This window comes from Mytilus trossulus, chromosome 13 (assembly GCF_036588685.1).
Source record: "Mytilus trossulus isolate FHL-02 chromosome 13, PNRI_Mtr1.1.1.hap1, whole genome shotgun sequence".
In the NCBI taxonomy this organism is placed as follows: Eukaryota; Metazoa; Mollusca; class Bivalvia; order Mytilida; family Mytilidae; genus Mytilus; species Mytilus trossulus.
Genome location: NC_086385.1, coordinates 49,793,266 through 49,809,206, shown reverse-complemented (window position 1 = coordinate 49,809,206; position 15,941 = coordinate 49,793,266). Strand labels below are relative to the sequence as shown.

Below are 15,941 nucleotides of genomic sequence, written 5' to 3'. Positions count from 1 at the left end.
CTCGGGACAAAACGTCCACCAGCAGTGGCATCGACCCAGGGCTGGTAATAGTTATCAAAAGTACAAGGATTATAATGTTATAAGCCAAACGCGCGTTTCGTCTGCATAAGACTCGTCAGTGACGCTCAGATCACAATAGTTAAAAAGCTAAATAAATCCAAAGTTTTAGAGCATTGAGGATCCAAAATTCCAAAAAGTTGTGCCAAATATGGCTAAGGTAATCTACTCCTGGGGTAAGAAAATCCCTTTTTTTTTTTAAATTCAAAGTTTTGTAAACAGAAAATTTATAAAAATGACCATATAACTGATATTCATGTCAACACTGAAGTGCTGACTACTGGGCTGGTGATACCCTCGGGGACAAAAATAACGAATATACCAAAATAAGAAGACAGAATAATAATTTACTGTAAGTCCAATTTTAACTGGATATGAGTTGTGGGAATGAGATCTGTATTGACTCATCCGTGTGAATTTATAGTAAAGAAATATGACAAAACTTCTTACTTCCTGCATTTACCACATGACACATGGTGAAGATAACAGCGACCACACAATAAAATCTCGACATAATTCTGAAAATATATACAAAAATATTTATAAGCTTAAAACTAATCTTATTATTGAAATATGAACTACTACTCCCTAATTTTAGAACTAGTAAAGTACGTTTATAAAAACAATCATTATTATCATTTTGTTTATTTTCTTTTGTTACATCTTCTGACATCAGACTCGTTCTTCTCTTGAACTGAATTTTAAGTAATGTGCGTATTAATATGCATCTACATTGGCTAGAGGTATAAAGGAGAGTTGATATCTGATAAACTTGTTTAACCCTGCATTTTTGCGACTGTCTCAAGGCAGGAGCCTCTGGCCTTTGTAAGTCTTGTATTTTTTTTAAATTTTAGTTTCTTATATATTATTTGGAGTTTAGTATGACGTTCATAATCACTGAACTACATGTAGTGCAAATATTTGTTTTTAAATTTTTGTTCTTTGTATTTAATTTAGAGTTTAGTATGACGTTCATTATCACTGAACTAGTAAAAATATCTGTTTAGGGAGCAGTTGAAGAACGCCTCTGGGTGCAGTAAATTATCGTTGCGATGAAGACTTATTGGTGGCCTTTCGGATGTTGTCTGCTGTATGGTCGGGTGTTGTCTCTTTGACACATTCCCCATTTCTCTGCTAATCATGCTAATTGGTCTTTTTTATAAAGAATCTCGTTGTGCGTATACCAAAATGAAAATTAAAAAAAAAATAGAACGTTTTCAACCAATAACGATGTTTTTGTTCGCTTTTGAAAATTAATCAGAATCGTTGGTTTATGAATCAGACGAAATTTGAATGTTGGCTAGTAACAGGACGGTGGTGTTTAAATTAGTTATACTAGTATTATATAGTTTATTTTCTTCGGTTAAATATTGCAGGCAATACTGAAATTTTTACGTTCAAATATCAATCGAAAAAAAATGAAATATATCCACGCAATGACATTTTTTCACTATTTCCCTTGAAAGAATAACTTAAACAAAATTGTAAAACACAAACCTGTGTCTATCAAAATGTGAAAGCAAATAACAGTCGTTAATAAGAAATTGATCTTAAATTGCAACACGCAACAGATGTCTAATTGCGTACCTTCTTTTTTGAATAATTACATATATTACGCATTGAATCGATTGAAGTATAGACATATTTTTTCGTCAACACAACCGGTTTCCGCTTTTTCATTTTATAAAAAAAAAATCTTAAATAATTTTCTTTCGGATCAACGTTTTATAAAAAGTTAGTTTTATTAGGGTCGTTCTTTAGATTCGTTGCATTATATTACTTATGTATTGTTCTTGTCAGTTAGTTTTACATAGCAACTATCTACAAAATAGATTGATTTTAAAGATAAGATCTAAAGGACATTTGCCTTTACTTATGATGACAAAGTTGATGAGTATCATGCTTGTTTTAATAGCATTTGACGGGTAAATGTTGACCATGAATATTTGTTTCTAATAGAAGAGAAAGTCGACACTACTTCTGGCGCACGTGTTTGATAGCAAATCGATACATTATGATGAGTAAGTAATTTGACGTTGAATACTAGTATTGAAGATAACTATTATTGGAGGGAGGGCATGCTTTTCAAAATCAACAAAGTCTTGCAACAAATAAAGAAACAAAAGTTTTGTAAGTCCCGCCTTATACATGCACATCTCCTAATGTAAACAAAAGCATCGTTTTGCTACACAGCTACTTGTGCATAGGTACTATTTCTGTACTAAAAATCTGTAGTACTCGAAATTTATTTCAAATATTTAGTATAACTTCTCTACTTTAGATTTATTGTCATATGAAGGTACTTGTAGTTTCCAGTACTTGATTTATACTTGAAATATTGGTACAAAAAATACCAAAGATGATCACCTTATTCCATGTTTGAACATCATATCTTTAAAAGAATTGAAATAGACAAACTTTCAAAATGCTGAAAATTTAGCCGTGCAACCAAAGATTTGTAGTACTTAAATTTCAAGCAAAAATCGAGTACTGTAAAATACAGGTACCTAAATACTACAATAATTACGAAGTAAAAAATAGGACTGGCTATTAAAAGTAGATTTTCAGTATAACATATTTTTGGTACAGAAATAGTACCTATGCAAAAGTAGCTGTGTATCTGGAACGATTTGAAAATAGGAATGAAAATAAAACTACTTTGAAACTAGACACAAATTCCCCTTATACGCAAGATGAATGCTCGATGATTTATTCTTAAATGCAACAGTATGTATAACAAAGCAAATTCTTGTGTGAGACAAGGCAACTCTGGTTCAAACTGTTCTAAATTCAAAGTTGGTGTACACCAAGCAGAAAATCTGTCTTCTGTCATGTTTGTCATTTTCTTAAATGACTTGGTCGAATTTATGTCACTTGCATATAATGGTTTAGTTGATATGAGTATTGCATCACGTCTTCTTGAAACTGTTGACGTCGCTGTATATTTTGGTTAATATTTCCTATTTTATTCAAATGATACTATGATTTTAGCCGAATCGGCAGCATAGTTACATACCTCATTACATGCCATGTATTTATATTGTCAAACCTGGAACATGCAAGTAAACATTTCTAAGACACACGTTGTTATGTTTTAAGATTTAAGTAAAGTGTAGACTTAACATAGATAATATCAACCTTAAATATAGTGATGAAAGTCTAAATATGGTTACAAATTGTCAATACCTTTGTATTATATTTCACTAAAGGGTAATTTTAATGACGCCAAAGCACATTTTGTGCAGCAAGCAAGAAAAGCCATGTTTATAGTCTTTAGAAAGGCTAGGAGGTTGAATTTTCCAATTGATATGCGATTAGAGCTATTTGATACAATGGTTATTAGATATAGGTTGATGTGGTGTGAGTGCCAATGAGACAACTCTCCATCCATATAACACTTACAAATAAAGTAAACAATAAAAAGGTCAATGTACGGCTTTCAACACGGAGCCTTACGACGAACAACAATCTATAAAGGGCCTCACAATTACTAGTGTAAAACCATTCAAACGGGTAAACCAACGGTTAAATCTATATAAAAAAAACGAGAAACGAGAAACACGTATAAATTACATAAACAAACGACAACTACTGTGCATCAGCTATATATAGCTATTTTGTAATATGGTGCAGAAGTATTGGATTTCAAAAATTGTAATATTATGAAAAACTTACAGATGCAATTTTGTAAAACAATTTTGAAGATTATAAAAGAGATGCTAATTGTATCAATTTATAGATAATTTGGTAGAATACCATTACATATTCCTATTAAAGCTAGAATGGTTGGTTTCTGCAAACGTATCATGTGTGAAAAAAAAGAGATTTTTTTTTATATATACCGTATTCTATACTGTATCAGTAGTAAAGAGGGTATTAGACATTTGCGGAAACTAGGTCTACACCTAGGATTACACCTTAGACTTACGATTACAGTTAAAAAAAACAAAGGGTCATCTCAAAATGAAAAAAACAAAACAAAAAACAAATAAATATGCATAGTTAAATGATTTTTTTTATTATGTAAATAAGTTTTTACGGCGGCAAACGAAAACAGCGCATATGGTCACAACAGATGTTAATCGCTGTCTTGGATGTCTCCACAAAGTCCCCATAACTTTATATTTTTTTTAATTCTCCGATTGCGTGTTCAACCTTAACTCTATAGTGGGTTATCAGTCTATTTAACTTTCTACATTTTCTCTGCATATTCCGGGGTTTTCTAACAATTTGCTGTCTAGTATAAGCTGTCAGTACTGGATGTCTGTTAGGATAAATTTTGTCGCCAAGCAGAAATAGCTCATCCGGGAAAGGTTGTTGTTGTCCAATATTTCGCATTAACATATATTGCTGAGCATCGTTTTGATGTCCAAGAATTCCACATTCGACATAACAAATCCTGCCTTCGTTCGATATAACAACTTGAGTATGAATGCAGTGATATTGTCTGTATCCCGAATACTATTGTTCCTGTGGTTCTGTTATCGGCCTATACATTTCAGTTGAAGTTCCGTCACTAGCCCCTACTGCAAACGGAAGTTTCCCCCACCCACCTTGTAAGTCCTGCCATTCATCCAAAGATGACCAATGAATGAGACGACTACATGTTTCTTCAAAAATAGGTATACATGCATGAATTTCATCTTTAATAGTCGAAACACTAACGTCAAATATTGCAGAAAGCATGTGATATGACGGATACGATCGCAACCAGAGCATGAAAAGAAGTATTCTGTTTTCATATGAAGATGTAGTATCAGCGCCAATGAGACAACTCCCTATCCAAATAACAATTTATAAAAGTAAACTATTATAGGTCAATGTTCGGCCTTCAACATATGCATGCCTTTAGAGTGGCATACTTTAACTACAGTTTAACACAACGACCAGTATTACAGGGGCGGATCCAGCCATTTTAAAAAGGGGGGGTTCTAACCCAGGACAAAAGGGGGGCTGGTCCAACTACATGTCCCCATTCAAATACATTGATCGTAAAAAAGTATAAAAAAGGGGCGTTCCCCCCCCCCCCCCCCCCATATTTTAATTATGGTTACATGTTTTGCTTGAAAACTCAATTGTTCAACTTTTAAATTCATCTTAAAAGAGATGCATGTATCATTTGTTTTGAACGACAGTTTGTATTTTCACTTTGAGACGGCCAAAGTTTAAATGTTACCTGTAAGTGTAATCGTAATCCTAATCGTAGGTGTATGCGAGTTTTCGCAAATGTCTATTTACCACTCTAAATGGTTATTAGAAATCAGAAATACTTTATATGAATTTGGTTAATTTTGATTTGATGTGGTGGGATGATCAAATAATTGCTAAATCTGATGATATATTTAAGAAGGTCAAAAAAAAATTGAGTGATACATGTATGTAAAGTGAAGTAAGAAAATTCTGCAAAATATCTTAATTACCAAATATACAAATCTTATCTGAGAAATATTTATCGGTGTTACCATCTGATCTAAAGATGTATTCGTGTTAATTCCGTTGCCTTAGTTATAAATTGCGCATTAAAAGGTTTTTAATGTTGACAATACATGCGCTATACATGTTATCGTAGTTTATACTTCCTTTCGCATATCAGTATTAATTATATACACTCTTATTGCACCTTTGTTTACCGTGTTGTTCTAATGTAAATATGTTCACACTTTTATTGTTTGTTAAAAGACAACAAAATGTTGTACTTACATACCCCATGTGGGGGCTTTAGTGAAATACACTGTGTGGTCACGTGCTTGTCAGTATTAGCATTCAGTAACATTGGTTAAATACGAAATTATCTCAGTTTGTCTCTCGACAAGTCTGGCAAAATTTTCAACAATTTGATTTAGTTCCAAAACGTTTGAAACGAACCTGTTTATCTTGAACGCCTAATTGCATGTTCGACATATACACATGACACTCTGATATTCTTTTATTTATATTTTTAAATTTCAATTATTTTGGTTCGGCGTTTTCTGTCGTAAGTGAAGTCTCTTACATGGTGTACTAATTCGTGGTCAATTGAATTTGTATAAAGCTAACTTGAAAATGGGTTATAAATATTCATAAGGGTAAAGTTAAGTCAAAATCGAGTCTAGGCTATTAATAGATAACAAGTCTTACAGAAACCCTGATGTTTTACTTTAACAATAAAGGACTACGTGTTACCAAATTTGTCAAAAATCCTATAACTATTGACTATAAAGTGTTAACAAGTGTGCTTCTGACGAAGTGAACAAATAAACGGACAGACGGTATCGTTACAAGATCCCCTCCAATTTTGTAAGCAAGAGGATAAAAACCATTTGAATTGGAAATGCAAACACATGTTATTTTAAATTATGGCAATAGAATGGAGGAAGGGAAGCGAATGGTTAGTCTATTTACATAAATGAAAGCCCGTTATAAGGTATACGATTGTAAATGCAGGAACAATGTCAACTAATTCTACCTTTATTTTGTTTAATATAAAAAAGAAGATGTGGTATGATTGTAAATGAGACAACTGTCCACAAGAAACTAAAATGACACAGACATTGCAAACTAAGGGTCACCGTACGGCCTTCAACAATGAGCAAAGCACATACTACATAGTCAGCTATAAAAGGCCTCGATATGTCGGGATCAAAAGTTGTATTACATGAATCAAATAAAAAGGTGATTCAATTGTCATAGTTATTCAGTTCAGGATTACTAAATTATCAATTCATGAGAACATATTGGCAATTCATGAACACAGATTATCAATCCGAGATCATCGATTGATAATCTGATATCACATATTTTAAATCCGATAACCACGGGCTAATTTGTATGAGTGTTTCTGTTATAGATAATGCAAGGTTTGTCTTGTCGTAGAACACACCAAGGGGTGGCAGAATTGATTATATTAAAAACCGACGTCCGTAGTGAGGTCTTTCTTTGAGCAATCTGGACACGCCGAGTCAAACACAAAAAGGAAGTATATATGTGCTACATTTATTTTTATTATACTTTACAATAAAATGACATATTGTGATTACATTGTAATTAAAACGAGGGTGTCAATTTACTCTTTCACATAGAGCTGAGCGAGTGACAATTTTTTGTAATGTTACCCTCTTATCTAGACCAATCAAAAATCGACAATTCAAAGAAGAATGAATTAAATGTATATAAAGGAATTAAATACAATGGTTAAGTTCTACGTATTGGCTCAGATTTTATTATCGACTGTTAAAAAAAACAAAAAAACCTATCTTCCTTGACTTTTTTCGTTTTTTTCTAAAGCCGTTGTTATGAACGTGGCGTCATAGAAAATACTTTTAAAATAAAAGTAATCTATAGAAGCCAATATTGATAGGACATTCAGTATACTAAATTACATAACACATAGCTGAGAGGGTGATAGAGCAGATTGGAACCCCTCGAACAGGCATTGTCAACCTTGGCTTCGGCGCGGTTGACAATGTTTTCTCGGGGTACCAATCTGCTCAATCAATCTCTCAGCTATGCGTTATTCATATAATATTCTGATGGATAAGATGGAAGGAAAACGACATTCCTGGACTTTTAACTATTATTTGATTTCGAAACAGCTGTCGACACAGTCGAATAATCTTTTATTCTAGAGGCTTTACAGTTTCAAGACTTTAACGATACATTTATTAGTTGGATAAGGGCATGCTACTGTGAAGCCTCTAGGGAAATGGTCTAAGCTTGCAATTGCTGAAATAGATAAGATTCTATGTAATTTTGCTTTTAAATCAAGTCACTATTAAATACTTGGGCTAGAGAACTAACATATATTGGAAGTGTTGTAGTGATTACAACTTAAGCATTTCCCATTTTGGTTAAAGTTCTGACTGTCCTTACCAATCCCCTAGACATATGTCTTTAATTTTTATACCCCATTTATTGGGGTTATGTTTTCTGTTATGTGCGTCCGTTCGTTCGTTCTGTCGTCTGTTCGTCCGTTCGTTCGTCCGTTCGTGCGTTCTTTCGTCTGTTCGTCCGTTCGTCCCGCTTCAATTTTTTGGTCAAGGTACTTTTTTAAACTGCAATCAACTTGAAAATTATTTAATATGTTCCCTATTATATAATCTTTCTAATTGTAACTACACTTAAGGGATGTTATCTCATTTTCACGGTCCACTGAACATAACAAATGATAGTTCAGATGGGGCATCTGTGTACTTGGGACATATTCTTTTTTTGTGAAAAGAAAAACCGGATAAATTGAAAAGGGGGTGAGGGGTAGGGGAAGGATAACATTTTACATCTAAGTTAGAAAGGATTGCTCTAGATAACAGAATAAAGGCAATCTGTTTTGGCCTGATATTCTGGTACATTTTTCCGAGTTGAAAAATAAGTTTGAAAGTTGAAACAATACAGATATTCTGATCCAGTCCATATGGCTAAACCCAAACATGAAAAGGGATTGCAAAATAATTGTGAAGACTAAATGTATTGGAAGTGTATTTTGTATCAATGATCTGGTGTCAAATAATAAAACGTTATTCTCATATGAAGAATATAAGTATAATATCAAAACCAGTTTTGTGGTGTTTTATGTTATTTAAAGTGATATTCCGAAAAGATAGTAAAGTATGATAGAAGGCTGATCTAAATTTGATTAAACATGTTATAGTGAAAATGAATTATTAGATAAAGTTAAAAAAAAAAAAAATATTGTAAATTTTTCTATATATCATTTCTGGAGTATAATACAGTATTATCATATTCTTCCTGTAATAAATTGGAAGAAGATTGAAACATGGTGATTGGAATGCTATATAATGTATGCCTTTCATAATAATCCGAAATTCATTTTTACAAAATTTTCAATTTAATAAAAAAAAAAACGTGTGGTATTATTGAAAATGATACAACCTTGCACCAGAGACCAAAAAGACACAAAAGAATAACAACTAAAGGTAACCGTACGACTTTCAACAATAAAGAAAGCCTATACTGTATAGTCAGCTATAAAAGGCCCCGAAATTCAATGGACAACAATTCAAACGAGAAAACTAACGGCCTTATTTAAAAATTGAACATAAAAAATATGCAACACATAAACAAACACCCACCACTGAATTTTTAGATTGTTAATTGGATTCTACCATGTAATTCCTTCTTATAAAAATGAAAAGTAACTGAACAATGTACATTTTGTTCAGAAATCATAGAAAATATTTTTCACATTTTTGGGAATGTAATGTTATACAAAACGTCTGGTTATTACTTATAGATTGATAAGAAATTATGACTTATTCTTGCCTTTCAGTGCAAAAGAGTTAGTTCAAGGTGTGTCTGAGGATTTTGTCATCAGTAAATCAGTTAATATTATCTTTCTGTTATTTGAATACTATATATTCGAATGAAGATGTAAGAAGATGTGGGAAGATGTGGTGTGAGTGCCAACGAGACAACTCTCCATATGGGCATGTTTCCCACAAAATATGATGAGATGGAATATCTAAAGTATTGGATTAATAAAGACAAATACTCTGACCCTGAACAAAAAATAAAAATGGATCAGAAGTGGCAATTGTAAGAAGCAGCATTTAATTAAATGAAAAAGAATTGTAGTATCTATATCTTATTGTACCATTTTTTTATTATTTAATCGATGTTACAAGTGTTACTTTGTGGTTATACTATATTATGTAATTTCACAAGTTTCGTCTTTGAAAATAAAATAATTATAAAAAAATCACTTTTTTTTTTTTACCCAACCTAACAAACCTGATCGTGCCTTTTCTATTGTTAATCAGCGCAAAATAATATTCTCAGATACCTGGAACAATCCCATGCCATGAAGAACCTCTTTTGTGTACATATAAAACATTAAAAATTACTTTCTGCTAACAAATTAACCCCGAACTAATTAACCCAGTGTAGGTCTTTAAGTTGAGGTTATTTTTTTTTTAAAGTCACTCAGGCATGATTAATCAGACATGATTAATCAGGCACATGCTCTTAAAATCAATGGGTTCACACTAGGATCCGGGAAAAAAGCAACCAGTGCAATACCAAAAAGAACAATTCAGAGAATAACTTTTGTTATCTTCGGTAAATTATATAAAACCAGCGGTAACTGAATGGAATCAAAGCATAATGGCTGTAAAAGCAATTGCTGCCATATTAATGTTTAAGGGGATTTTTTTTATCCACATATATATAAGAATTGATCTTGACAGGAGTCTCTTCTAGTGAGAAGTATAAAGGTTTAAGCTCTTTATCTATAACAGACTTTAGCAGAAAGTAATTTTCAATGTTTTATATTTCACCAGGACACAACACTTTTACCAGGCTAGAGTTAGAGTTAATTATACATATGCTGAAACACGTAATTCAAAACGAAATTATAATGGATTATCCCCTGGTAGTGTTTGTTACTGTGAAATAATTTCCTTTATTAATTATATTAAAACAAGTTTAATTTTTGAATGAAATCAACCATTCAGCTAAAACATATCAATTTTCATGACGCAAATGTAGAAAAACGGTAAAAAATAAATGTTTATATCATTAGCACTCACACCACATCTTCTTTTATCTATTTCAGCTTACTATAAATATTTTCATTTTTTTTTACCTTGTCATCATTTCTTAAAACTTAGTCTCAAACATTATTTATTGTTCTTTTGATAAGTGTCATCCTCATGCTGTACAAGATAACTATAAATTTGATGCAAAAGGGGGAACATCACAAACAAACATGATATTAAATCGTCATTATACAAGAAAACACAGCTCTATGTTGCTTTGATATATATCAATGTTCAGGAATAATTGCGAACAATTATCTTCAATATTTCGCAAATCTTTGAAACAAAATTGCAAACACATTTGACCATCGAGTGTCAACAAAGGTATTAGACCCGTCCACTGGAAAGACGAGGAGAGTGGTTTTATATCATTTGTCATGCATATCCAGTTTTAATTATGATATTCAAAACACACTTTTTTTTCAATCTATGAAACTAGAAAATTGTAAATATCTCTTCGTCTCGACTAAGCGTCTATCACGTTTGGACGGGTCAATTTCATTATTAATGTGATCAGTTAAGTTTGTCTATTTTTAGTTGACATGTAATCAATTGAATCAAAGGAGACAGCAACCCAACGACATAGACAAATCAAAATTTTAAGAGTAAATATAGTTTTATGTTTAAATAAAATGTGTATACAGGATAATATAATCAAACCGTTCTATGACTGGAAAAAATACGAAGTTATAAATGTAACTATATAATATCTAAAGTCAAAGGAATCCCAAAAGGAACATTGATTAAATACTAATAACGGTAAATTATATCCGAACAGGGCACAAGCTTTTGGTAAAAAAAGTCATCTGTCTTTTTTTTATTTCGATTCGTGTAAAAAAAAAGAGATGTCATATAAACCATTAGAAGAACAACACTTTACTTAATAGTTTAAAGATAAACTACTGTAAAATTATCGTATTCCATATCGGTTTATAGCTAGCTAAACGTTTTGATGCGGAGGTTTTAGTTATGTTTATTTCAAAACATATTTCAAATATTCCGTTGTTATGCAATCGTTGGCAAACATTAATTTTGTTTAAAGACTTTATATATTTGATTAAGTACATCGTTAGTCGTTGTTGCGTACCATTGTTAAAATGTATAGTTTTCCAAACGATATGGTATTTCTCGGCTACTGTTTCTTTCAAAAGATACCATAACTGTTAGTTGACTCTTCGAATGTCGTCTTTCTAAGGTGGTATACTGCTTATCTAATAGAAATACCCTATCGTTTAAAAACACCTATAGATTTCAACAATGAAAGGGTAAACAACTAATGATGTACTTCACAAAACATGTAAAGGATAACACTAAAAGAAATCTAAAATAGCATTTGTTGCGACAAAAAAAACAACATACTTACGATAAAACTGGCCCAAAGTTCCTTATACAAACTGAGCCAATACTATCAATTTTCTACACTTTCGCTAATATAAACTTCAAAGACTGAATGTTCACAAGTATCTGAGCTTGAGAAAAAATTATGCAATTGCGCTTTGATTGCATTGGCTAGACAAGAAATACACGGAAGCGCACATTTTATCAAAATACCAAACGAACAAAATATCAATAAAAATATGTAAACGACATATGCAACAACATGGAAAAATACATGGAAATAAAAATGTACATTCAGTGAAGAGAAAATAAAATAAATTAATACTTTAAGTAATTAAGACATAAATGAAGATTGTATGATAAGAAAATTAACAATTGTATTCGAGATTCTGTGATTGTTAATTAGAAAACAAATATAACTAAACAGGTAGAATGCACATTGTGACGTGCTATTTGCCAACCGGTAAATTTATAAGTATCATACTGCCGTTTAAAAAGTTAACATACTATGAAAAACAGTCTAAAGCAACTGATGACTTTTATGTAGACGAAACCTGATTTGTTGTATACAATTCGGATTCGGGTTACAACTTTTTAACAAGTATCTGAGTAGTTTTTAATTGCAAGGGTTTATAGACTCTTTTCTAATACACAGCTAATACTGCAATGAGATGGTCAAGTATTTTTAGAAGTCTTTACTGTCATATTGCGGTACTATCTAATAACAATTTTTTTGTGAAGCGTCTAAAGTCCCTAGCTACGATGTAAAACCACAATAATGGGTTGCAAAACATGGTATATAGATATGGTGGTTGCCTACAGAGCGTATTTTATCCTATTCTGCTTTATTTCTATGTTTAGGACATGTATTCATTGGAATATAGTCTATTATATATATCAGTACAGAACTTTTTATGCAGTAGGTTGGAAAGTGTAAAATGTGTCAAAATCGACTGTATCGTTCGTTTTACCAACGAAGTTTTCTGTCTATAAGAAAGCTAATCCAAGAAATGTTCGTTTTCCTTCTGTAAAACCATGATACGCTTTCTTATAGGCCGAAAATGTCGTTGGTTAAACGGTATATCATGATTGTTGTTTAAAAATAGATCACAATTCTATATCTTTCGTTGGTAATATGAGTTTTGAAAATCGATAAATTTATACGGGTTCAACATGCATAAATACGAATCACATTCTGATTAAACAAATACTACTTTGTTTGAATCGTCATCATGACTTTATTTAATTGTAAATTCTTGATTCCAAAACGTAAATATTAGTTAGAAATCTGAAAACTAACGTTGAAATTTTGTTAATGACACAAAACAATCTCTGATTTTATACATACATCTTGTTTTCGGACAATTGTTTTTCTTTTAAACTATGATTTTGAGGGATAATGAAATTGTCGCTCAAGAAGTTTTTCTAACGCAATTGCAGAATGAAGAAAAGCAGGATAGCTTGTTATAAAGAGAACTGCGGGATATGAATAACTAGATAGCAATACAATCGGTTATATCTTAAGACTGATTTTAGCATAAGAAAGCACTACAGTATAAGCCTGAATTTTTTTATCCACATATATATAATAATTGAACCTGACAGGAGTCTCTTCTAGTGATAAGTATAAAGGTTTAAGCTTTTTATCAATAAAAGACTTTATCAGAAAGTCATTTTTAATGTTTTCTATTTCACTAGGACACAACACTTTTACCAAGCTAGAGTTAATTATACATGTGCTGAAACACATAATTTAAAACAAAATCATTATGGATTATCCCCTGGAAGTGGATGCTACAGTGAAAAAATTTCCCTTATTAATTTTATTTAAACAATTTTCATTTTTTAATTAAATTAACCATTCAGCTAAAACATTTCAATTGTCAAGACGCAAATGTAGAAAAAACGGTTAAAAATGAATGTTTATCTCATTGGCACTCACACCACATCTTCCTTTATCTATTTCAGCTTACTATAAATATTTTCTTTATCATTCTGTTACTTTGTCATCATTTCTTAAAACTTAGTCTCAAACATTATCTAATGTTCTGTTGATAAGTGTCATCCTCATGTGGTATGTTAATTTCAAAACATGTTTCAGATATTCCGTTATTATGCAATCGTGGACAAACATTAACTTTGTTTAAAGACTTTACTTGTTTGGTTAAGTTCATCGTAAGTCGTTGTTGCATATCATTTCTCGGCTACAATTTCTTTGAAAGATACCATAACTGTTAGTTGACTCTTCGAATGTCAGCTTTCTACGGTTTAATATTTCTTATCTTATAGAAATACCCTAACGTTAAAAAAACTACAGATTTTAACAATGATAGGGTAAACAACTGATGTACCTCACCAAACATGTAAAGGATAACACTAAAAAAAAATCTAAAATAGCATGTATTGCAACAAAAATAAGCATACTTACTATAAGAACTGTTCCTTATACAAACTGAGCCAATACTATAAATTTTGTACACTTTCTGTAATATATACTTCAACGATTGAATGCACACAAGCATCTGTGCATGACGAAAATGATGCAATAGCGCTATGATTGCTATGGCTAGACATGAAGTACACGGAAGCGCACAATTTATTAAAATATCAAATGAACATAATATCAATAGAAATATGTAAACGACATATGCAACAGCCACGCAAAAATACATGGATGTAAAAATGTACATTCAGTGAAGAGAAAATAAAATAAAATAAAACTTAAAATAATTTAGACATTAATGAATATTGTATGATAAGAAAATTAACAATTTTATTCGAGATTATGTGATTGTTAATCATAAAACATTTTTTTTAGGCAAAAGGTTGGAAAGCGCAAAATGTGCCAAATTCGACTTGATCCTCTGTTTTACCAACAAGATTTTCTGTCTTTAAGAAAGCTTATCCAAGAAATGTTAGTTCTGTTTCTGTAAAACCATAATAAGCTTTATTATAGGCCGAAAATGTCGTTGGTTAAACGGTTTATAATGATTTTTGTTTAAATGTAGATCAAAATTCTATATCTTTTGATGGTAACATGAGCTTTGAAAATCGATAAATTTATAAGGGTTCAACATGCAGAAATACAAATCACATTCTGATTAAACAAATACTACTTTGTTTAAATTGTCATCATGAATTTATTTCATTGTAAATTCTTGATTCAAAAACGTAAATATTAGTTAGAAATTTGAAAACTTACGTTGAAATTTTGATAATGACACAAAACAATCTCTGATTTTTTATATAAATCGAGTATTTTTTTAACTTATGATTTTGAGGGATAATGAAATTATCACTCAAGAAGTTTTCCAAACGCAATTGCAGAATGACGAAATGCAGGATAGCTTGTTATAAAGAGAACTGCGGGATATGAATTACTAGATAGCAATACAATCGGTTATATATTAAGACTGATTTTATCATAAGGAAGCAGTACAGGCTAACCCTGATTTTTTTATGATTTTTTATCATATAATTTTGAAGATTAAAAAAGTAAATCAAACTCTGCACAGTTATCACAACATGTAGAAAATTGATAATAAACTTATGTAAATGAAAGCACATGATAATTTATTTAAATATATAGGGTTTAGGAGGGGCTTATATGTCAATCATCTGTGTCCAGCTGTTTAGCTCTCACCACAAGTTATTACAATACAGAGTCTAAGTTTTAGGATTTTTTGTTTCAAAATGAATTTGTAGGTCTCCAAAGATGAAAGGTAAAATGAGGTTAGGCAACCAGCATTTAAATAAAAATACCGTATTAAGGGAGGCATATATAAAAAATCCGACACACACATTTGTCGTTTGTGTATGGTTGATTTAAAGGAAGAAAACTAATTTGTATTCCATTTGACCTAAATGTGCCATTTGCATCCAAAGTGAAAGACATTTGTTTTGCACATAATGAGCTATACTTTGAGATTAATAAAGCCAAAATAAATCATGATTTATATTTAAAGAAAGAATACTATTTCAGCTTTCAATTGAGTAAAAGATTCTGAAAATCCATTG

At 31.3% G+C, this 15,941-nt stretch overlaps 1 protein-coding gene across 1 annotated transcript in view; it reads right to left on the bottom strand.

The window, feature by feature from the left end:
• LOC134694447 (brevican core protein-like) overlaps positions 1–14,430 on the bottom strand; it is a 36,916-nt gene extending 22,486 nt beyond the window's left edge. The window contains exons 1-2 of the mRNA XM_063555459.1: positions 14,353–14,430; positions 508–575 (exon numbers count right to left, since the gene is read on the bottom strand). Of these exons, the coding sequence (XP_063411529.1) occupies positions 508–571 (64 nt within the window). The 5' untranslated portion in view covers positions 572–575; positions 14,353–14,430. The remainder of the gene's footprint in view (positions 1–507; positions 576–14,352) is intronic.
• Positions 14,431–15,941: the final 1,511 nt, after the last annotated feature.